General features: G+C 36.7%; 2 protein-coding genes across 7 annotated transcripts in view; one reads left to right on the top strand and one right to left on the bottom strand.

Annotated features, from left to right (window-relative positions):
- The window catches only part of esamb (endothelial cell adhesion molecule b), a 42,003-nt gene extending 25,069 nt beyond the window's left edge, over nucleotides 1-16,934 (bottom strand). The window contains exon 1 of one of the 2 annotated variants that reach the window (XM_079610382.1): nucleotides 16,432-16,934. In XM_079610382.1, the coding sequence (XP_079466508.1) occupies nucleotides 16,432-16,498 (67 nt within the window). In that variant the 5' untranslated portion in view covers nucleotides 16,499-16,934. The remainder of the gene's footprint in view (nucleotides 1-16,431) is intronic. The other variant, XM_079610381.1, reaches the window with a different exon arrangement.
- A 5,094-nt stretch (nucleotides 16,935-22,028) lies between these two features.
- LOC306997947 (roundabout homolog 2) overlaps nucleotides 22,029-26,237 on the top strand; it is a 59,526-nt gene continuing 55,317 nt past the window's right edge. For 3 of the 5 annotated variants that reach the window (XM_079611588.1, XM_079611586.1, XM_079611587.1), the window contains exon 1: nucleotides 22,030-22,290. In XM_079611588.1, coding sequence (XP_079467714.1) covers nucleotides 22,149-22,290 — 142 coding nt within the window. In that variant the 5' untranslated portion in view covers nucleotides 22,030-22,148. Of the gene's footprint in view, nucleotides 22,291-26,237 lie in introns of all 5 variants that reach the window. The other 2 variants (XM_079611585.1, XM_079611592.1) reach the window with 1 other exon arrangement.

Here is a 26,237-nt window from a genome sequence, read left to right as displayed (position 1 = left end):
ACATTTATAAAGTGCTTTTCTGGGTACTCAAAGAGCTTTACATGGAAGGGGGAATCTCCTCAACCACCACCAATGTGCAGTATCCACCTGGATGATGCGACGGCAGCCATATTGCGCCAGAACGCCCACTACACACCGGCTTACTGGTGGAGAGGAGACAGGGATGAAGCTAATCAGTATATGATATTAGGAGGCCATGATGGACAGAGGCCAAGGGGCAAATTTGGCCAGGATGAGGGGGTTACACCCCTACTCTTTTTCGAAGGACACCCTGGGATTTTTAATGACCACCGAGAGTCAGGACCTCGGTTTAACGTCTCATCCGAAGGACAAGAATGTGAATGGGTATATCTTAAAAAAAAAAAAAATCATAAATACATTACTGTTCAAATGTTCCATTCAGTTCGGCCAGGACACATTAAATTGATCAAAAGTTCAGTAAAGGCATTAAAAATGTTACATAAGATTTAAATTTCAAATAAATTTTTATTCAAAGAATCCTGATAAGAAATTTATCAGTTTACACAAAAATATAAAGAAGCAAAAGTGTTTTAAAAAATAATGAGAAATGCTACTGAACAGGAAGTTTCGTACATGCACAGGAAATATCTTGATTCAGTGTTAAAAAATAAGGTCTTTTTTTTCCAGCAAAACTGCTGGAAGTGCCCCTATTGCGCTTTTTCCGAATATTACCTTTAATGCAGTGTGCAATATAGCAGTTTGTGAATGTAAAAGTCTGAAAAGTTTTAAAGATAAAAAAAAAGCATAACAAAGTCGTCAGCAATTCCAGTCTAGTACTTCCTACTACATACTGCTACAGTACGTAACAATGCAACAAATTTGTATAATACCATATGGTCTGTTGCCAGCATGTTGAGAAGATGGTGTTTTCAGCGCTGCAAATCCACTTTGCATGCACTTCAAAAGGATGAGGACTCACGCTGGAATTGATACGGAAACATCAACGCCATCGTTACTGTTCATGTCACTGTGTATCAAACACTTAAGAAAAATCAGATATGGTAATAGGTGTTTCGTGTCTGACATGCACTAAGCGGTACACAAATCACAACAGACTAGGGGTGGGCGATATGGCAAAAATATCATATCACGATTTTTTTCAGGAAAATCACGATTCACGATTTTATCACGATTCCTTTTCATGTTGGTTTTACTATTTTGCAAGTGACTGAGCATCACAGCCAAACTAATGTCCCTATTTTAAAAACAAAGCCTTAGGTAACAAAATATAAAATAAAAAAGAATGGCAGACATTTAGGCCAAAGTGGCGAAGATAAAAAAATATTTGTCATTGTCTTTGTTATTAAAAATTAAGAACAAAGATACACATACACAACTTAATATACAAATTAAATAAACAGTGCTTTATTTTTTCAGCTACAGGTGTATTTAACAGCATTGAAGAAAGTAATTAAATTAACAAATATGAAAATAAAACACAATATCGACTTCACTGTATACATTTTACATTGATTCTTATTAAAGCTACTATTAAAGTTCTCAGTCAAGAGTGAGTGAGATGCTCTTTGTATTTTGTTGTTTTATTAACAGGGATAGTTCTCCCAAAAATTTAAATTCTCTCAAGCCGCTTTAAACCCGAATAAGTCTCCCTCTTCTGTTGAAAATAAAAGTTATTTGGAGGAATGTGGGTAACCAAACAGTTGATGTACCCCAGTGACTTCCATAATAGTTTTTTTCCCACTATGGTAGTCAATGGGGACCAGCAACCGCCCGGTTAGCCACACTCCTCAAAATATCTTATTTTGTGTTCAGCACAAGAAATAAATTAATACAGGTTTGGAACAACATTAGAGAGTGAGTAAATAATGACAGAATTTTTATTTTTGGGTAACTATCCCTTTAAGGACAAGCGGCAGCATGTTTACTATTAGGGCTACTGTCACTTTAAGATCTGCGCACAACGAGTCTACACGCATTTGACAAGCAGATTTTTTCTTAATTTTTTCTATTGTTCTTTCACTTTAGACATAACCAACTTTGTTTATGTAAACCTTGTGTTTATTTGACAGTATTAGCACAATAAGACTAGAAAGATAACTTAGTCCAGTAATCAGACGCTGTCAGTTAGACAGGCTTTTAGTGCATGTGCGCGCATCGGGTGTTTGCGCTCAGTTAGAACAGCGCATCAGCAGCGAATGACATGTTTAACCGGCAAGGCTTTAAAGCACATGCAAATAATACATTTTTATGAACTACAGTGTCCCGTTCCTCTGCATTTCATGTGGATATACGTCGCGCTGTACAGTATGTTGAGACGGAGGCGCCAGAAATGCAAACTGATAAAATGCACGATCCTACGATATTTCTTCAAAAGCAGATCGTGGAGACATTTTAATCGTCCACGATCAAAAATCGTAATATCGCACACCCCTACAACAGACTGGACCGTCCGACCAATCAGAGCAGAGTAGGCTCTCGGAAAGAATGGGATTAGTGAGACTGATTCTTCAAACAAACCGTTTCAAACCTCTTTGAGAAATGAGGTGATGTGCAGTGTATATTATGAAAAAAATATCCAAAAAACGACCAAAAATGGATGTAAATCTATTGTAAGAGACCAAAAAACTAAATTAGGAATTAAAATAGCATAAAAGGGGACCTTTAATTTAAAATCATAACATAGGGCCTCATATGTTGAAATAAATTAGGTTAAATATTTCAAGAACTTTGCCAACTTTTGTGTTTAAGGTTAGGAGTTGGTTAGGACAATATATCAATTCAATTTAAATAATTAAGCAACTAAATAATTCCTGAAAATTAATAATACAAATGCAGAATTGAATAGTAAGTGCTCTAAAGCAGTATAAACTTCTAGTACATACAACAACAACAAAATTAGGCTCCTAAAAATGTGGTCAAAGGACTGCGGTCCTGAAACTGCAGCCTCTGGTATTGCAGGAATACTCAACTCAAACTTTTGTAAACAGTAGTTTATATATGTATTATGTAATAAAAGTAATAAATAAAACAGGTTGATCTGTTGCTGAATCCTAAGCAACTATTAGTCATCATAACATAAGCTGATGACATTTCTTATTAAGTTTTTTGCTATCTGTGTAACTCATGAAATTCAAGTCATTAGATGTCACAGATTTCTGCATCCTGTCACATTATCCATAATACATTACTGCAAGACATAAACAACATGCACATATTTAAACAAAACAGCCTTCACTCTTCACACTGAAGGAGCCGCACAACTGTCACACTGAGCGGTGTTTTAATCTGTCAGCAGATACCAGCTCTAGCAAAGACTGAATCAGGACAGAACGGCACAGGAAACGTCTCCTTCCTCTAACTGTGACACACACTAGTTAGTTAGTTAGTTACTAGACATTCGCAGGAAAGTCTCCCTGGAGCAAACCTGAGGTTAAATGCTTTGCTCAGGGCACAAGAGGGATACTGTAGGTTTCTTCTCAAGTTGCCTGGACCTATCTTGAGACCAAAGTCTGCCATGTTGAAAATGACCTGGATATTGGTTAGTTTAGTATGAGCTTATTCAAACTTAAGAAATGGCTGTAAAAATAATGTTTAAATGCTTACCTTACACTGTAAAAAATTATTGTAATTTTTAACAGTAAAAAACTGCAAAAATGCTACGGTAAAAACCTGTTAATTGGTTAATAGTAATATTCCTTAGTATATATATGTTGAAAAACTGTAGTAAATGTTCACAGTAAAATATTGTTTCATTTAAAGATGTTGGAAGTGAAAAAGAACAAGTCATCTTATAATTTACGCTATACAATTATTATTATTATTTTAAATTGTGACACTTCAAATTTGATGTTTTTTCATTTAAAAAATGGTTTCTAAGTTCTATGTTAGTTATGTAAAGTTATGCACGTCTCATGTTACATATGTAGTTAAACCAATGTTTATTCCATTATTTTAGTGTCATGTGTATTACCTAGTGTTTTGTATTTGCGGGCAAAACACTATGGACATTCTGTACAGTATATTAGTATTTACCTTAGCTTGTGGAAAAGCTGTAATATGAGCTTTGATTCTACAAGGGTCATTTTCATTACCACCTGTGTTTATAATATAAATATAAAGGTATATATAACGGTACAAAGTTTACTTCAGTAGATTGAACATTATATCAATTAATGAAATATACTTTTTTACTGTAAATTTAAGTTCAACCTAAAATATTACTAAAAAATATTTTACGGTAAAATTACATTTTCTGTAAATTTCACAGATTTTTTTAGTGTAGAAGAATGACCTATTGGCCCAATTTATGCTCACACACAAGTCTATATATTCTTTGTATTCTTTGTATGCAACAATGTCTCAAGGCGGAGGAATCTTGTGAAATCTGCAGGTGTTTCACAGACGCAGAAGGACATCAAGGACGTTAGACAGAGCTCCTTTTAGACCGAGTTCTGAGTCAAAGCTATGAATGTACAATGGGTTTGTATGTCCTGCAATAGACCTTGGTCAGAGGAAACACACTGTTTAATTTGATGGAAACAAAGCTCTGAGGGATGGCGGTACGCATCTAATTTTTACAACCCATGCCATGCAAAGTGTTTTGTTTACTGAAATTATGTATGGCGTCTATAACCCTGTCAACTAAAATCTATTACAGACAATAACAAACAGACATAACAAGTGGATATTTTGATGCACATGAATATTGTAGCATGTACAAGTGCTGCAAGTAGACAGTATCAGATAAACTAGGTTCAGCTCAAGGAGGAAAAGGCTGAGTTTAATGAGACACAGACACAAGGTTGCGGTGCCAAGTTGTGGAGTATATTACAGTGAAATAAGATGACAGGTATTTACAATATTTACATGTGCTCATAGTATTCAGTTCAAAGTTGTTAATAAACCACTCCAAGCGGTTTCAGAATTCATACGCAACATACGCACGAAGTGCTCGAAGCACCAACAGTTCACACACAGCCCACGCAACTAACATAAATAAATACATAATATTCTATAAAAATAAACATGAATGAGACTTCAAATTAATCTCCAAATTAATGTAAAAACAACAAAGACAGTATATTTTAAATATTTGTCTAACAGGTAGGAAATATAGGCCAACAGAAATCGAATAAAGTTATCGAACAGTTTGCACTGCATACATTTTTTTTATATATAGATTAATCCTTATTAAAGTTACAAAGGTTATTTAGTCAAGAGCAGTGAGTGTTTTTTCTGTTCCTTTTGTTCTTTGATTAACTCTATTGACAGAAAGCTTTATCGGCTACTGTCTCTTTAAAACCAGCAGCTGATGACAGAGACGCGGATCTCACATGAGTCTTCTCTTCCCATTTTTACCATAGACAGTAAAAGAAATGGACACAGCGACCCCATAGATTTCAACGGAGAAAAGTGAAGCCAATTTGAAGCACTCACTTCCTGATGGCTGGGCGAACTGCGCAGGCTCAAACTGAGCTTGACGACGTAGATGTGACGTGAGCAACCTGTCTGACAGCTGTAGGTCTTCTAGTAGCCGTGCCGAGAGAAATCTGAATCATTCCCTTCCGAATCTCGCAGAGACGGAGAGCGTGAGTATTAGCTGTCCATGAGCTAGCAGCAGGATCAACTTTATGACTCTCTATGGGCTTCTCCCTTGACTTTATCGGACTTTATGCCTCCACGTCCCCCCGATTGCTTGTGAGCTTCTCCGCCTGTCTATACGGTAATGTCTCTACTGTACGACAGAGAGTCTAGTGGTTATGACACAATCGTTAGCCTATTTTTACAAAAACTGCTTCTACGGGGCCATAACGTACGATACAAAGTAATGGAGCCTTTTATACATTGTCGTGTTTCTTTAGAAATAAATAATGGACAAATGGAGTCTTTAAACGCCTCAGATGCAAAGTTATTCGCTGTCAAAGTGACGCCAAAATGAATGGGAGTCAATGGAATGCTAACAGCAGGTGATGCGTTTCATGCAAGATCTGGCAACTGGACAACCTTGGAATAATATATTGATGGGATTATTCATATAACGAGGTTTTGGCCATACAAATTACGGGAGTTTCACGGGAGAAATAACAAAACGGGAGGGGGGCGGGATATGGGTGTGAAATACAGGAGACTCCCGGGGAAACAGGGAGTGTTGACATGAAAGTAACGCAAGCACTGCGTCAAATCTTGCGATATTACGAAGTATAAGGCAGAGAAAATAACTGGGTTACAATATACTGCCTAAACGGTAAGTGAGACCAATAAAATGAGGAGGATAAATATGGAGTCAAATTTATAATGATGCTGTGGATTTAAAAACCATAAATACTAAACCGAAACAAACACCCTGACTCATTAACCATTAACCTTGTCTCATTAGACATGCTAATTGTATTCTAAATCAAAGCAGCAAAAAATGAAATGTAAATGTGTTTGCTCTTCTTGCTCTATGCATGATTCAATATTAGAGTGCAGACTGGTGGCTTCTCTAAACCTTTATATCAAGCCATGTATCAAACGTTCATTGGTACAGTCTGGATTTCATCATTTTCACCATTTGTTGCCTTCCATTACCTTATTTTCACTAACTAAAAATAAAGCTGGAAAAAATCATATATAAATATTAGATGAAAATTTAGGGCAAGACACCCCAGGTGAATAGGGTTAAAAAAAAAAAAAAAAACATAGATATCACCATAATTATCCAGTTGATTGATTGAAAGAAATACATAAAAAAAATGTATTACAAGTTTTATGAAATGTTATGTTTAAATAGGCAAATAAGGCATTATCTAATTAAATATGCACTAAGAAAAATCGTTGTGTTCAAAATTCATATACATTTTTTTATGACATATTAGAGTCAAAGGCTTTTACAGAGGGGGTTTTGGAATTCTCTTTTTATCACCCCATAAATTTAGGAATAAAATGTTATATAAAATCAAGCAAATTATGTTTGAAAAAACCCCTCAGTAAAAACCTTCAGAATATAGATAGGACTAAAACTATAAAGTTAAGTGCTACTGAAGTGGAGATTTCTGGCTCAGTGCAGGAGAAAAAAACTCATTTTGAGAAAACGACCTTTAAAGATATGTATTGTAACTGAAATCTACAGACGCAAATAGATAGGTGCTATAAAAGATACACTTAAAAGTGTGTTTTGGATGATTTCTTTCTAAAAAAAAACACTTGACAGATGTAAGATAAAAAAATTGACAGATGTGTGAAAAAACTGTTTTTGCCTTAAAACAGAAAATAAGAAATGCTGCCTTGGCAACTAACTGTACTAAAAGTACTAAAATGACTAAAACTGAAATACAAATAAATTAAAGCTACATAATTCATAGAAGAAGAAGAAAAATATATATAGGCACATAACACATTTGAAAATAATAGCAAATTCTAAATAAAAAAAAAATACTATAATAGTATAATACTAAAATACTAAAATACCACTGGGAGCAAACATGATTGTTTAAAAGCAGCAATTTTCACTTCTCTCTGCAAACAGCAACTGTTAAGGTAACTGTTGAGTTACCTATAATATAAATGACTTAATACATAATAAATAAGGCTGGTCAAGTCAGTTCATAAAGCTGTCAAGTGTCAATTCTGCAAGCATTATTTCAGGGAGCTGTTGTCGTTCTGTGGTGTGAAAGACAATAGCATACGATTACAGTAAATGGGTTATTATGCGAGTGTGTGTGAGCAGGAGCGATGACCGTTCCCCCGACTACTTTTTCCAGGGGCATTTTGTGGATCCTTAGGGGATTGGACGATGTTCCTTAGGCCATGTAGCTAAGCTGCCTCTTCACACTATAATCCCATTACCAGCCCAAGCTGTCTTTACGGGGAAGAAGACAGGCAGATTCTGGCCTTAACGAACAACATTTCTTAATCTGTGACTTTTCAATTCCCTGTACAATTGCATTAGGCATCGCTAATAATTCAGAGAGTGGGTGGAAACCCCTTTTCACATGCGACGGAGGATTTCAGCAGATCCACTCTTGGTTATGTAGGTTACCAGCCAACATTTTAAAATAAGACATATTATCTGGAACTATTACAATAAAAATGCAATATTTAAATGGATCAGGAAGAGGAAGAGACTCACAAGACAAGTTAAGCTAAACAAGTGTGCCTATAGACGTAACCTGTCAACTGCCATCTGCACTGAAATTAATGGAAATTTGTCACACCAGCTATGATGGATAGATGTCCTATTTGCCAGAAGGAAATCGTTTAAACGGGCTGTGCATCCTTTGCCCTATTTTTTGGACAGAAAACCTATTTTATGCACCGGATGGTCATTTTTTATTTTAATTGAAAAAGAATAACACACTTCCCCTCCAACAACCAAACAATTCCTCACAGGCCTATATGCGGGGGTCTGATGAGGCAACATGTTCCCCTAAATAATTGATCACACCATCAGTTCACTTTGACTTCTACAATGTGTTCTCATTTTATTTGAGATGTACTAGCTTGAGCTATTCGCATTAGACATGTTCAGCTGAACAATGACATAAAATAGGAGAAAAGTCGGGTCTTGCTGTAACTGAACACCCTATAGTGAGCATTTACTGCAGCCACACATTTCCCCAAACATATTCCTAATGGTCCTTTCCATCTCGCTTCTCTGCTTGACAGTAACAGTCTGCTGCTCAGAAATAATAGATGCTCACCAAAAAAACTACTTCATTTGCCACAAAGATGGTCCATGTTAAGTCTATGAGGGAGGCCTGAGGAGATATGCATTTCAATCTTAAAATGACACTCAGGAAATCACAAAGAATTTAGCGACTCTGAATCCTTTTGAGAGTTTTTATAAAAACTAAAGGAATAAAACATACACATTTTGACACAAAATAATGAATTCCATAATGATTTTTGTGTTACGGTACATAACATATATTGTATTACACAATGCTGAGGCATGCCTGTCAAAAAAAAGTCTAGTCTTACCACTCCAAAAATGCCACAAAAGCATTTATGCAAACTTTGAGTCATAATGGTGTCGACTTGTATTGTTCCCGGGTGCAAGAATTCAAAGAGTAAACGTTTAGCAGGAGTGCGCTACTTTTGGTTTCCAGTGAAGGATTCTGTCAGTTTCACCCAACCACCCGAAGCAAACGCTGTACAGGTAAGAAAGCTGTTGCTATAGTCTTCCATTTTCACCATGTGGTTTAAAAAGTAGACATAGTACGATACAATTTTCAGTGATAAACCTACCCTTATAATAAATGTTCTGTTAATAACCCTCTGTCGATCTGACTGTCCGTGGTTGGGGATACAAAAATACGGAAGTACAGTATAATCTGGTTTCACTGAACCCCTGGAGCTAACGTGAATGAACTTGAATTTCTCTGTCCATGCAACACAGAGAATGAGTAAACTTTTTCCATTTAAATACACAACAGACATTGTAATAATAACAATACAAAGCGGGTTGAAAATTGGCAAAGTTACACTTCAACAGATATTGTGAATGTAGAAGAGGAAAATATTCAGGGTACTTCATGTTTATGTGAAAGCTGTTCACATAAGCGAGATAAATGAAAGGAACTCTCTAGAAGAAGAAAAAACACTACCCAAGTAGCCTGCTCATTTGTAAAGCAAAATAGAGAGCCCACTCTTTACCATACCAGAAGCTCGTATCTGCTCAAAACTGCTCTGCTTATGGAATATATTGTAACTATGGAAACTGATGGATGCTTTCACTGCTCTTTATCAGGCTTTATGTTACAAACTTTGACAATTAAACTATTAAGGGCAAATGGTTAATAAACTCACTGAGCCCGATGTACACAGCACAATTTCCACAGCAGAATGTAGAGCACTCCAAACCTCCACAGACTAGGATGCCGGGCTTATCAGGTCCAAGCAGGTTTCACAGATGCTGCTCTGTGCGTGGAACTGGGACTACATCAATTTAGCAACCAAGCTGGGGAAAATTGAGGCCTGACATAGAAATGAGAAGGTAACACAACTTTGAAGATGACAACAAATTTTCAGCTGGACGCATTTGCTATGGAGCCCAAGTTAATTTGTTTCCAGACTCCAGACTGTACTTTTGAGTAGTATATGCTATATTTTGGGTTCCATCTGTAAAAAAATTCTGTAATCCATCTGTAAAAAGTCTCTTATGGTCATTAAGGATGCATTTATTTGATTAAAAATACAGCAAAACAGTAATGTTGTGAAATATTATTACAATTTAAAATAACTTTTTTGTGTTTTAAAGGTGGGGTAGGCAATTTTTTTTAAAACACTTTTTGTTATTCCTGGTTGAAACTCTTTTCCGAATTAAATGATACAATGTCCTACCTGCCTGTCAACATACAGTATGTATTTCCATACCTCCTCGGGTGCTATGCAGAGTTAGAGAGACCGAGAGCCGCAAAAAAACAGCAGCTGCCTTTTACAGTTCCTCCTAAACCAAAACAGCGAGCTTACAGTATGCTGCGTTCAGGCACCCCATGATATTCTACCCGGAGCTGTTCATATCCTCAGACTCCGATTTATGCGTTTCTATATCAACACTATCGATGCAAAATTAATCTTTAGCTCAGTCAGGTGGCACTAGTAAGACAAGAGCTCTGTAAGTACTTTACCTTCATTATTATAGTAATGTGCTTTGAGACTTGAGGTAATTTAATTCACTCATCTCATGACGTCTCATGGTTTTGGATAGAGAGAGAGCTCTGAAGGAAGGGTGGAATCTCATGCTTTCAAAGATAGCTTGCTATTGCTCTCCGAAATTGCCAACCCTACCTTTAATATATTTTAAAATGTAATTTATTCCTGTGATGGCAAAGCTGACACATGAACCTTCATAAATCATTGTAATATGCTGATTTGATGCTCAAGAAACATTTCTTATTATCAATGTTGAAAACATTCATGATGCTTAATATTTGTGTGGAAATCATTATACTGTTTTCAGCATTCTTTGATACTGTAAATAGAACGTTCAACAGCATTTATTAAAAAATATAATAATATTAATTTCACCCAAAAAAATCATAATGACCCTAAACTTTTAAACTGTGTCTCTCTCTCTCTCTCTCTCTCTCTCTCTCTCTCTCTCTCTCTCTCAAAATAAAAATATAAGTATCAGTTTATGAAACTGTTGTGCTGTATACACTCACAAACATGCTGCTGTACTAAATATCAACACATTCGCACTCTTGCTTGTGTGATTTGCTTAATTTCGGATCTAATAATTACTGTCTTTGGAACTTTAACTGCTATTTTGGGGATCCAAAATGAAGTCATTGCTGTGATACATGCTGCAGGTGCTGACACACAGATGACTGCGAGCTCAGCCCCATCATGGCTGATTATTCTCTCTAATTACATTTGCAGGTGATGGGTGCACAGCATGGCCAACCTCTTCAACCTCAGATATTATCTCATATTGCTATTCCTCATCCTCGGGCACATCAGAGTAATTGCTACTACTACTAGAGGGATGTCGTAATAAAAAGCCCTCACAGATAAGAGTTAAACACATGCGGCCCCCCCTCACAAGATGTCTGTCACGTAGAGTCATGAAGGACGGACAGATGGATGTGGATCAGCTGCACAGATGTAGCAGTAGGGCAGGGGGAAGTTTAATAAGAGCTCAGGAGAGATGGGGGTGAGATGTTATGCTCCATCACGATAAGAGAGAAGAGAACGGATGTCTCCATGGCAGATCAGGGACAGTGAGAGCAGGGGGGAAAGGCAGATGAAAGCTTAAAACAATCAGTGGCGTTAATCTGCAAGGTGTAACAGCTGCTCCTGGTGTATTCTGAGGTGGCTGGCCCGGATCGGATCCTTTAGGCCCTTATTAGCCTCGCTCGACCAGGTCTAGCATGCCTAAATCCAGGTCACACCTCCTAAAAAAAAACAAGATTCCTGCCATTCCCCTCGGACTATCCAGGGTAACGAGGATTACGTGCCTCTAGGACAAATCTTGCCTCTAGTCTAAACCATCCTTTAGGATCATGTACAGTAATGAATAGCATTGACTAAAATCAATATATGTTTACTTTATCGGGTGGTTTACTTACAATTTCACTATTAGTAATGTAGTGGAAAAAAATAACATGTAATATCACGTGTTATTGTAGTGCTTAGGTCAAGACCTTTTCACTTTTCCGGGGTTCTCAGAAACGGATGTTGCCATAGTTGCATAAACTATGATGAATGGAAACTACAACAACTGGTAAACGCAATTTTTACGTTCCAATTTGCTCCAATAGCAAAAGAAGGAAATCCATGATAGCACTTTTATGACTTTGCAGAAGAGTACAAAAAAATCAAGAGATTGATTATGTGTGTCAGAAGAGAGAAAGATGTCAAATGTTGTATTAGAAAGACTTACGCAGCAGCATCAATTTTCTGTAATTTGAAGTCAATGTAATTTAACAGAGTATAGTGTTATAATAAACATTAAAAAAAAAATGTTAAAAAAAAATGTTTTGCTGGATTTATGATGTTAATAACTGCGGAAACGCATCATCACAGTCTGTGAAAAGGGTCCATATAGCCCTTGACAGCTGATCTAACTGTCCATCCTAACGAAAGGATAAGCTTATCTGTGTCCAATCCCACTGAAATAGCTATTTCTTCTCAATAATCCTCATAAAACATATTATGAGCATATAATGATGCTATAGAAGTGCCTATGGCATATACTGTAAAGCGCTTGGAGTGTATGGTCAGCTACATGTAGTTTGCAGTTTCCCCAGGTGTCTCTGAAGCCCACACAGGCGCACAGCAGTGTGCCCTGAGGACCCATGGCCTCATTTAGATGGCTGAGATCCTCATTACTGTATCCACTCTCCCAACTTACACCTGCTGTAAAACAGCGTCAACCTCGCCTACGCTTCGCAAAGCGACACAACGGCACCTTTGAACATGCAGCGGGCTCTCAAGGGAACTGCAACTATGATGCCATGTTGGTCCGCTGTTGAAATTGCATGCAAGTTTATAAACAGATTGCAATTATAATTATTTGAGAATCATGTTGAGAAAACGGTATGGCAGGGGCGTCAGTTCTTTACGCTGCACTACTTCCCGCAGGTGGCAGAGAAAGGGGGAGGGCAACAGGGCTGCAGGTGTGATATGGCAGCACTTACATGAGATGCTGTGTCTCATCTAAAGCAATAATGAGAGCTGAATCTGTCTCTTGTCTCAGATCTGTCAGGATGTTTCTTGACAGATGAATGTGAGCATAATGGTTTTCAGCCATATACTTTCCTGGCAAATCCTGGAGTTAATAAGAGCTGCACATACAGAGTAAAAGACACTGCAGTGTAAGTAACATTTGAAGCAAAAACAGCCAGCCATATAGTGAATTCAAAATATATGTAAATAGGACTGGGTGGTATAACAGCAGAAACATGCCATTCAATAGAGACTTATATTTATATATTGTATCATAGATTCGCACAGATAGATAGTGGGAAGGACCTTATCATTATTATGTTAAAGCAACGGAAAAATAGGGAGTTGGGACTGCAAAAAATACATGTTGGGACGTTTTCCGCAAATATCGACATAAAATGTTATTAGGCACAACACAATGCAGAGCAATAGCACAACAAAATGTAAATGCCGTGCGAGTTGTGGCTCATCCAATCAGAATTAAGTTTCAGAATTATTTTTATAATATTAGCTTTACCATTTTAAAGGGGTAATGAATTAAGATATCAAATTTTCCTTGATGTTTTGACATGCAAGAGGTCATCGTATATAAAAACATCCTGTAAGTTTCAGAACTCAAAACTTCCTTGTTACTGTAGTCCCAAAACAGCTTTTATAGAAACCAAGCTTCAAATTTTTTTTTGTCACATTATGACGCAATAGTGTGATGAAAGACCACCAATTAATCAGATTAATGCCTACTTGTACATCATCGGATCTGTGGCTGGCCTACTGGCGCGTTAGTAAGATGAGGTGAGATCCTAGGTTTTCTTCCAAAGGATCCTAATACAAGTGATTATTTATTTTCAACTACATGTAAAAGCAAACAGACTTTTACTGTAAGATATGGACCGACAGTAATTGTGCAACATGTAAGTTACCATGTTAACTCTAATGCCTATAGTCTGTGATCAGTGACATCTGATATGTAATGATTCATGTGCAGTCAGACTTTCTTTGTCTTGCTGTTTAGCGATACAATGCTCATCGCTGCAACCTTTCATGCAACATGAGTAGATAAGGATATAATCAACACTTTAGTTTTCACAGTTAGTTAATCTCGACAGCTGTAACAGTAAAAACGTAGTAAAGATTTTGAGAGAGTCCCACGTGTAATACTTATTCATGGCCATCTTTGTTTTAGCTCAAATGTTACATAATGTGCAGCTGTTCTTGCAGTGTCAGAATTTAATTAGTTTGTTATGAATAGTCTAATGTTTAAGTTTGCTTCCATCCAAGTTTAAAAAAGAGAAAGTAATCAAATTATTAAGTTTCATTTGTGAAGCTTTTAATTCACTAGATTATCCAAAAATAGGCATTGCCACAAGATTACTTAAATTGTACCTTTTCCCCCCAAATTATACAGTGATTTAATATTACCACCATCATGTAAAATCTATGTCCAAGTGCCCAAATATATCTTAAAATGATCTGTACCAGTACAAATCAAAAGATTGATTCCAACAAGATTGGTGTCAGGGTTAATACATTGAAACATGGATTTTTTTGTTGTTGCCATTATTGAATGTTCTTTGCTGTGCAGGGGGCAAACATAATTGCCTCTGGTAGGTGAGCATTACTGTTTCTAATGATGTCTGTTGTGAAGGCCCAGTGATCCGCACTCAATTACAGCCATTGATTATCCACCTCCGGCTTTTCAGAGGATGAAACAGTTTGTTTAAACATCCTGCAATTTGCTACAGGTGGTTTAGAGCTTAGAGAAAACAAATATTTTAACACATTTTTGATTGCCAAGGATGACATAAGACTTATTTCAAAATATCTTCTCTGAAAATATAATCGCAATTGACCTTGTGCATTCTAGGAAAGCAGTTAAGATATTTGCACAAAGGTTGTACGATCACAAGTAGATGTAACCCAGGGACTAGAGAGCCACATTGACCAATACTGAATACTTGTTCAATGTACTTAAGCCATCTCCTGTGGGGCTTTTCCTGTAAATCGGTGTGGAGTGTATTTAAGCGGGTATGGATTTAAAAAAACGTTGGATAAATGGCATATAAATCCTGGGCATTTTCATTTTCAGAAAATTTGAAGATGACAGCAGGCACTAATAAGCCAAACTTAAGTTAACTAAATTTGCAGTCTACATGTAAAATGCAACCTTCAGACCACCTTCAAATCTTGAGGTTTGTCACATACAACGTCATTACTTAATTAGGTGTAATATTCTACAGGCTAACACAAAAAAAGTGAATGTGCAGTGTGGTAATTTTGCAAGGCAGCATTTAGGTGGCAATACTCTTTTGGGGATCATCAAGACAGGTCACACAAAACAACTAAAGATTTGCAGCCGGCAGCAATGTCATCTGGCAGTTTCCCCATTATATGGCGCATTCTCCATATAATGCGATAATGGTGCCTCCCTGGAGGTACAGAAAACACCACCACATCAGCAACTTGCCATGTTGGAAACAGACCAAAACCCTGACAAAGCAACCAATACCTGTTTAATAAATCAAAACATGATTCAAAACATCCCAAAGGTTATGAGGGCATGTGAATGCAATTTTTGTTATATTCAACCTTGTCAAGGGAACAAGAATTGTGAGTTATGGAGCTCTAAAGGAAAAACTGCAGCACATTGACACAGTTTAATCTCGTCAGCCAGCACCGAAAGTGAATTCGTACCTTGTTCTTGCGTGCAAAAATTCAACGGATTACAAGCTCCTCTGACTTGAGGCTTGTTGGAGATTAGTCAGGACAATGGTCATATCACAGTGCCAGGAATCACTGTCACTACTTTCAGGTGTTGGCTACAAATGGCTCTACAAATGGCTCTATTTTAACACCCTATTTGAGTAGGCTACTGTATAAGGGAATTTCAAGATTCAAGTCATTAATGTGATGACTTCCCATAAGCAATGAATAGCATAGATTTATACTTCAGGTTAAAATATGTTGGTAAGAACTAAATATCTGTTTTAAACTTCTAAAATTATATTTCATAACTAAAAAGAACAGGCGTTATTATTGATGATGTTAGCTATTACTTTCCATCAACTTATTTGAAATTTTGCTTGAATGTTAACACAATAAACACAGTATACAGTATTAAAGTTAAAATTGTATCACGTGAGATAAACAACACCTATAATAAATATGATTTGAGAGTTCACTAATGATATAGCCTATGTCTTTTAACTTTCTCAGTTAGCCCAACACAGACGTAGGATTTGCCCATTTAGAAGCTATTTCTACTGTACAGACTACAGAGTAAGTTGATATTTCTCTTACCTGGAAACACCCACAGTAAGGTGAGAAGCAGAAATGTTGGAGGTCTCCAGTCCATCAGCCTCTCCATCGCTCCTCACGAAGCGCCCGCTCGCGCGACAACTCATATAGCATCTAGTGATAGTGATACTCTCGCGCTCTTCGTATTCTGCATGAGCTGTCTTCTGCCTTCCCTCGCTCGTTAAAATTAATATTTTGTTTGAGTATTCACTCAACCCCGACAGAAGAACCCGAGTCAAGCAAGCTTGTAAATTCCCTCCTCTTCTCTCACCCGCGCAGCTCAGACATTTGAAGAAGTGCTCTTTGTAAAGCTTCGGTGCTTCATTCCTTAAAATAAACTCTGTGGATATTTTGTCAAGTATTTTCATTCACAACTGAAGTTTTTCGTAGTTCTTGGAGGGTACGAAGCGAGTCTGTCACCTTCCACTACCAAGTCTAGATCATGTGTACACGAAGCCACGCCCCTTTCTCTCTACAGGTGTCACGAGCTCCTCGATCATTCGATCAATGCATTACCCCCAGAATAGCCAATTAATCCAAAAACTATTTTAATGTAATTTTTTATAATATATATACTATATTATACTTTATAATATATATACTATACTATATACTATACTATACTAATAATATATATTTTATAATATATTTTGGTCAGTAGCCTACCAAATAAGTTATTTTTTTTGCAACACAATATTGTATTGCAAAAAAAATTACTTATTTGGTACGGACCAAAATATATTATAAAATATATATTACTAGTATAGTATAGGCTAGCATAGTATAGCATAGCATAGCATAGTACATTATAGTATAGTATAGTATATTATATTATAGTATAGTATACATATTAAAAAGTATAATATAGTATACAGTATATATTATAAAAATTACATTAAAATAGTTTTTGGATTAATTAATAAATATATATATAATATTGTTGCAAAAAAAAACTTATTTGGTACTGACCAAAATGTGGTCGATTGCACATACAACCTCAACAGGACATGTGCATGATTACACACACACACACACACACACACACACACACACACACACACACACACACACACACACACACACACACACACACACACACACACACACACACACACTATACAAACTGTATATGTTAGCCCCTGACCCTAATGTTACCCTAGCCTTTATCACATCCCAACAGAAAACTTAGGAGAAAATCAGAAATTCATTAAAAAATGAATGTATTACCATATTTGGTCCTTGATTCTATCGAACAGGATATAACATGCACAAAATCAACTAATAAATTCATCCTGACATAAGACAACAACAAAACGTGCAACAAAACCAAAAGTGCAAGCACATTAATAACTCATTCTGCACTGCATCCTAGGACAAAAATATTGTTGGTTTACAGTAACTTAAAAAAAGTACAGCCTTACAATTTTGAGTTCATTGAAATGGAAAAATTTGAGTTACTGTAATACAATGGATATCGTAAATATAAAATTATTTTATCTGAACCACATTGATTATCTAAGTTGGTTTGACAAAAGATAAAAAGTTGTGATAACAAATCATAATATTTTTTTTTACAGTGGGTCAATGGGTCAAAACCACAAAACAATTTATTTCCTGTATGTTCACTTGAACTATAAAAACAATGCATGCCTCCTCACCTGATCTGCTTGTTGGATACAAATCTGACTATCCAGCATCGTAATAAAAAAGCTGCATTGAGATTTTTCTATGGTTATTTGACATAAGAATAATTTCCAGTGTAAGTTTCTTTCAGACTGAATTAGTGCAACCAATTCTGGCGTATGCATTGTGACATGAGTTGATCTGTGATATTAGACTAATCAGTATAGGCTACAGGAGAAGGCATATATATACAGACCCTGAGCAAAGCTCATTCTCACCCTCTCCGATTGGCCGGTTGCCATAGAAACACATCCGAAGTTCATGCATTAGGGCTGCTCAATTATTGGGGACTGGTGAGCTCAGGTCTTTGATTGTCTTGTCTGAGCTTTACATCTAACTTGGAACTGCAGGTACAACGTGTCTGGCACAAAAGACTGTGATTAAGAGAAAATGGTCAAAGAAGTTTTGGTGGAAGGTTAAACATGTGGAGTACGCTTCAGTTATTCAGTTTTAAACTATAGCCTGCTGTACAAATGAGCTCCATTTCCTGACAATTATTTTATTAACATAAGTACAAGTATATTTTAAATTGTGAAATAACTGAATACCTTGGGCAAAGTCAAATTAACTTTCACACAACCAACACATTTTAAATATGGTATTATAAATATAGATTTACAACTAGCAAAATATGGAATACAATACTAGGACAAATATTTGTCTGTGGGTGTCACCAAAAAAACAGAGAATAAAGAGTGGCAGCTGCTGTCAGCACTGCTACTTCAGAGAGAAGAGCAAAAATGATCAGATCTTAGGGTTGTTGATTGATGAAGCAGTGACAATATATACAAAGATTCTACAGGCTGTCAATGTTGTGTATGCAACACAGAGCGAGACAGGATAACCTGCACATAATGTGCCCGCAAAACAAAATTTGACTGAAAAATATTGCAACGTTACAACATTTTCTTCACATTCAGTTTTATAATATCCAGTTGGATTTCCATGGCATTGAACACTAAGGGCCATGGTTAAGAGTCAGAGGTCACTCTTCTCAACTTGCATACGGCCGTTACCGGAAGCCAGTGTTTATAGTTTACAAAGTTATAAATATTCATATTTTTATTACAAAAACACATCGCTTCGCTTCAGACTGCCTTTATTAACCCCCTGGAGCCGTATGGATTACTTATATGATGAATAGATGCGCTTTTTTGGGCTTCAAATTTTAAGGTACCATTCACTCCCATTATAAAGCTTGGAAGAGGCGGGATATTCTTTTATTATAATTCTGACTGTGTTTGGCTGAAAGAAGAAAGTCATACACCAATGATGGCTTGAGGGGGAGTTAATAATGGGATAATTTTCATTTCTGGGTGAACAAACCCTTTAAGCCAATAGCCTTTTGTTTCCATTCATTTAATGGGCACTGTAGTTGCATTTATGTTGTTTCTATAAAAGTAGGTTAGGCAAGAACGTAAATACATGAAATGAGAACAAAACATTTTCTATAATAATAATAATAAAGATTTAACATACACCTACAGTATTTGGCTTCTATGGAATTTATAATTTTGGTGGTACCTTTGTTTTACCTGTCTATTTAAAGATTAAAGATTATTTATAGATTTTAAGCAAAAAAAGAAGTAACAATTTCATTTGAAGCTTTACATTTCTGAACAAATAAAATATTTGGTGAGTCTTTTCTGCCACCTAGTGGTCAAGGTAGACTCTCCAAAAAATTCTACACTGCACATAATATTTAATTTTCCAAAGGAAAGACGGTCATTTAAGTGCAGTTCACAGAGAGATGTTTCTAAGAAACTTAGGCTATCTTAATATAAATGTTTGGCAACTGGGATAGGATATAGGCTACTGTGTAAAATTGCAATCTGTACAATAAATGGTTTTAAATCCGTTTAAACTCTAAGCCAAACATACACAGATTTACTGGCATTTAACCACCCCCACAATAATAGAACACTCTGCCGATATAAAACTATAGATTCCAGTGGTGTTACACAACCATTAATCCAGACATTTCACTTAGTGAGGTTTTGACCCAGTGCATGCAGCTCATGTAAACAAAGACATATGGGGCATATGAGCCTGGAATAGCAACTGACCCTGGGAGATTGAGACAGCAGCTCTCCACATTGAACAATAAGCTCTTGACTGTAAATTCAAGTCAGTGTAAAGTAAGCACTTTGTGTTCCATGTGTGTCTGTGGTACCAGTAGGCCTATAATGTAATATTAAGATGTAGGCCTAGTATTTATTAGCTCTTTACTGGAAGCAGTGTACCTATAGTTTTATAGCTACATGCCTACTTTTTTTCAGAACAAGCAATACATACAGCCTACTAATATATTAAAATAACAATCAATAATTATTTATTATGAATAGGCCTATAATTATTGATCAAATGATAGGTTAACTATATAATATAATGATAGGCTATAATAGTCTAATGATAATACCATTAATGAATTAATTAATGGTATAATCATTAGGCTATTATATCATTTAATGTGTAATATAACATATATTTTACACAAATATAATAAACAAAAGTTTACAAAATTACAAAAATAATAAACAAAATCACTAAGAAATTAAACGTTTTTCAATTTCAGAGTCGGCGTGTGACTAGGCGGCGCTATACAGCCTAGCTCATTAAATAGCCTAAATCGTCCCCAACATGTTTGCCAAGTTTTTATTTATTTATTCCTTTATGACTCCAATTCCAATGGTAGTAAAAAGTTCGCCGTTCACAGCGAGGCCAATGTGTCGGCGAATTGCCGCCGTTTTAATACGTTACGCATAGCTGAGGCGTGAAAAGCTATTTAATAGCCTATATCAAAACTAACGTACACGTGGACATTGAATTGTAAATAGTATTGATACAAAAACTATTTTAAATGGTGCAGACGAATCCAAAGTTAGGTGCATAGGTCTACTTTTGTCTTTTGGTCAAATGGTCACCTCTGCTAAATCGCCTTGGCCTTCAGAATCAGGACTGAACAGTATGACGTACAAAATCGCTTTCCAGAATCTTTTCTCTTCAATTTCTCTGTTTCTCTTGAATAACAAGTTGTGCTAATTTAACATAAATATTAGGCTACATATGCCTGTATGCTAAAGAAGTTAGGCTATGCTAAATGTAGATTATATTCTATCTGATGCTTGACTTTTGAGGAGTGTAGGCCTATATTGCAAATGCAGACATGAGTATGTGTATCTCTTGACTTAGTGGAAGCTCTAGATGGGTTTAGACTTTTCCAAGTAAGTACTTCGATATAAAAGCTGTGTTTTCCAAAAAGACAATGATTTAAGATTTTGAAAATCAACCAAATCCTTATTTTATGATGCTTAATATTAAACAGTGAGCAGTTCTCCTCTAATTAAACATCTGTTATAGAGATCCATGTATCTGGAATCAATAAGTGGACGGATTGCAGGGGGCAATAGTGTTCTGTTCACTGCCCCTTGGCAATTCAGACTTAACAAAACTAACAAAAGGGAGGGTAAAGAAACAATGAGGTGAACCTCAGCTGTGAGAATGTACCTCATCACAGGGACAATAGACTACTATATTCTGCCTTCATAAACACATTCCTTGCTTTTATTTTTGTTAGTAAATAGTGCAGCACTCTTTTCTTTGCATGAGGTGGAGTACCTAATTGCATAGAGTTACAAAAGAAACGATCTGTTAGTAAGCATGTTTTCTTTGGTACAATCTGTTGAACAGGTTCTCTAGGGAATCTTTGGAATCAAATGAGAGAGAGAGAGAGAGAGAGAGAGAGAGAGAGAGAGAGAGAGAGAGAGAGAGAGAGAGAGAGAGAGAGAGAGAGAGAGAGAGAGACTTGGCAGTATCATTTCCAATAGCCACATAGCTGGAACTGATGCGTTTGTTTCACCTCTGCTTTCAGACCAAGATAAGTCCATCCAAATTTTATTTCAACAGTATATCTTAAATATCTTGGACCTACTTGAATGGATTTTCTTTTTATGCTAGATAATTTTTTTCGACTGAATACCTCTGGGCATTGAAGAATAGAGGACTGAAGCAAAAAGTTTCTGTGCACAAGAAGAAAGATGCTGCTCCATCTACTCAGAGCACTTCTTCAGCTAAACATATTTACACAATCCAAAGACACAGATATCACACCCACCTTTTCTTCAATCACTGCAAAGAGTCTGTCAGACCTGGATGTGGAGCGAGCTATTGGCGTTAGTGGTGAGTTAATTTTCCGAAATGTTTTACAGATTTGATCAGTATATGTCTAAACTATAAAAATGCACTTAATGATAAATATGTGTTTATTAAACTGACTGCATTTGAAGTGTTCACAAAAGCTATAAGCCAAAACAAAAACTTTATTCACCTGACTGCTAAAACAGGTGCAGCCTCAAGGGGCTTCTCAGGTGTTGCCATGACAACAGCTGAAGAGACCCCTGCCCCTCGAATACTTTTTGTTCATTTATAGTGTAATACCCTGGGGCAATTAGAGATATGACTTTTCCCTGCATCTTCAACCTTCAACTTTTTTATAATTTCTTGGAGTCTAGAGTTGAAAGGTATATATTCATAATTCATTTGATAACAAATGAGTTTCATTTTCTTTTTTGGATGGGATAAGATTCACCTTAGCCTCTGTGTACGTTCTTCCTCCAATTCATATTTCCATCCTGCACTCTCCTTGTGTCATTATTTGTTAAGAATGAGAATTTATAAGTATTATTTGATGTACCCTATGTTTTTGATTTACTGAAAAGAACCGAGTCGTTCGTTCGGGAATCACACTACACAGGTTGCAATCAGTCACTAAAAATAATCTGGTGTGTTTGATTCACAAAAATAATTGGTTAATAGGAGTCATTCGTTCGGGAGTCAGACTGCACTTGTTGCGCTGTATGTTTTTGATTCACTAAAATGACTTTTAGTGTTACTGTTCCCAGAAAGAGGGAAACGAGGTACAACACAATGCCTATGGGATATCGTACTCTTGCGTCATTCTCTGAAGACACCTTTATTCACGCCTGAAAGGCCAATGACCAATGCCGACGTGGGCAGGATTACCTGCTCAAAGCATATAAATGCTCAGAAGTGTTGTACCTTGTATCCTTCCTTCTGGGAACAGTAGTTATATGTACAGTATAACTCAACGTTCCCATTCAGTGAAGTCGGTTCACTTGGTACAACCCATGACTATGGGACGTATATTCACACCCCAGCACCACCACATATCCCCATGTTTTTCAAGGGAGTGACAGACTGATCCACCATCACCGCAGTGATGTCTTTAAAACCGAATAAACGTGTGCAGTGATGCCCAACTGGCCGTCCCACAAATTACCTCTACAGACACCCCTCTAAACAATAACGTTGTCATGCCAATGTGAAAGATGCTGTGAAAGAACTGGGTTGAGAAAACATACAAAATTTTGTATGTATGATCGGATTTGACAGCCTACTAAATTCCATGGATTTCATCCTACATCAAAAGTGAGGAACAAATTGGGATTTATAAAGGCAGAAATTGATTGAAATTATTGTATGCCCTCATACAGTAGTGGCATAAAGTGGAGTCTGACCTAGAAAAATTAGCTTCTTCACACTTTTTCATTAAATATTTTGTATGTTGTGAAGTTGTGCCTGGAGTGTAAAATGTATTGTACGCGTTACACGTTTCAATTGTTTCAATTGTCATGACACAATGAAACAAACCAAATTATGTGGACTTTTTTGGTCAAGTGGTCATACCAAAGCTTGCACTCATTATTCCCAGCATATAATTCAATAAATCACGGTGTGGCAGGTAGACCTATATTTATCTTTTAACAATTAACATTAATGCAAAATAAATGATTTGAACAAACATGAACAATCAAGTGTTTGTATTAAATAACATTCACAAACATTAATTCATAGAACTTGATGTGTCATTGAAAGGAAATATTGTGCAAAATAACCCTCTGTACATCACTTTTGGACACTTCTGTACACCAGTAGCTTAATTAAAATAATGCAACAAAGGCCTGTACACACACACACACACACACACACACACACATTGATGCATTAATGCTCTTGTTCACATTGTGCTTGAATTAAATGAACTGCGATTTCTAAAGAGGGAAACATTTAGGAACACATTTTGTGCATTCTGGAAATTTTTGTCCGCTTACATATAATCATTTTACGCATGTCTTTATAAATGAGGCCTGATTTTGATTCCCAACCCTTATATTCACTCATGGCATTGATATCTCCAGTAGGTGGCAGTATATATATATTTTAGGCACCGTTGTCAACTTTCAGTAACAAACAGTTTCTTGGACCGTTTTCATCATAATTTTGCACAGAAAACCTCAAGAGTTTGTACCGGTACTCTTGTCAAAAACCACTCCATCCTCAAGTGAATTAATAAACAAAAGCATCTGTACCATAGCAGTCATGCTATTCCCATGGGTCACAGTTGTGTCCACCAGAGGTCAAACTGTGAAGTTTTATTGATGTTGCCAGGCAGGTGTACGGTCTGCTCTTTTTATCCCAACTGACCCCAGGCCCCTTCCCCAAATCCCCCCTCGTCACTATCCTGATCCCAAACTCCTGCATTTATCATCAGATTAACTCCCTCACTTCTGTCACTGAGCTGTTATTTAGTTGTGCCAGACCACAGGAAATCATCACAAGGCTATTGTGTCCTCACAGTACGAATATCTATTGAGCACACGTCCCAGGACACGGCCCTTTGTTATTAAAAGCACGCCCTGCCCCGGAGTGACCCGCAGTATGTGTCTTCGTCCCCCACCTGTCCCACCCCTTTCCTGAATCCAGGAAAAACTCGGAGCCAGGGCCATATGGCACTGCCATGCCACTGACAGGAACTGTGGACAGCAGAAACAGAAACATGGGCTACAGGCCAGCTTAGGCCATCAAGAACACAAAAACATATCTGTGGTTCGCAGCAATTGTTATTTTTAGCGTCGTGCTGTTGTTGTTTCCTCGCCGTGTGTTTACATGGAATACATGGAGTCTTATCTGGAGGTGCTTGGTCTGATCGAAAGCACTGAAATGTATTTGTGTCAAGGGTTTTCTTCAAGCGTCAGCTACCTTTTTTTGTAAAAGAGCACGGATGAGTCAGTGTTTACTATCATGTGCCATTGTGCTGAAAGAACAGGAAGCCACCGGAGGAGACAGGCGATAACTTGGGTCACCTTTGAGCTTTGCTTTTTCTTTTCTGTCCATTTATTTGTACCATGATTCACTTTTTTCACTTTTGGTGAAAGAATGGTGTGGGCATCTAAACCGTTTTTACAGCAGAAGAAAACTGGTGATGCATAGTCATGCTTTTTCCTATGGAAAAACTTTGCTGCCTTGCTGAGTGTTCCTTTGAGACAGCATATGGATTAATAGCAGTTTTAAAAAGGGAAAATATACTTTAGTTCACTAAAAACTATAGCAGCTTATTGAGACACATTGGAGAAAATCATAGAATTGTAGTTCGGGTCTTGTGCAGCTTACTTCCATAGATATATCAATAAAATCCTTTGAGGATGTAAGACACATTGTTTGTTTGCTGTCGAGTTTTTTTGTAATGTGTAAGCCTGTCACGATAAGTACTTTTTGTTGTGTGATATATTGTTCCAGACATAATTGCGATAAGCGATATTATTGTCATTTCAAGACCATTTTATGGCACTGGATGTATAATCATGATAACAGCATAATAAGGCAAGTAGTCCTAGACACTTTCAAATGACAACAACCTTTGAACGATTCTTTAGATCATGGAAATGTCAAAAAATTAAATATGCTAAATAAAAGAAAAAACGTGAATAATAGATAAACATTTTCTACAAAAAAAAGTAACAAGTAGAAAAAAAAACACGCTTGCAAATGCTCAAAAGGCACTTATGGAGATTTTTCCATTTACATATTTTTCCCTGACCTTCTATTCTCTGTAAAGTACGGATGCACACTTCCTGAAAACACGAACTAAGCAGTCAGATGTCCATCAAAGACACAGAAGCTTCAACAGGCCATACCTGCTGCTAAAACTATTGTAGTGTGCACAATTTGGCGCTCTAACGTTTATATTTGCAGCGGAACAGTTGATTGCAGCTTTGAAATCCAGTGCATTTGGACTTGTTCTTCCAAACTGTCTGTAGTTGTCAGGA

This window comes from Phoxinus phoxinus (genome assembly GCF_949152265.1).
Source record: "Phoxinus phoxinus genome assembly, chromosome: 4".
Taxonomy (NCBI): domain Eukaryota; kingdom Metazoa; phylum Chordata; class Actinopteri; order Cypriniformes; family Leuciscidae; genus Phoxinus; species Phoxinus phoxinus.
The sequence above is the reverse complement of the archived record's forward strand: the minus strand, read 5'-3'. Positions and strand labels throughout refer to the sequence as shown.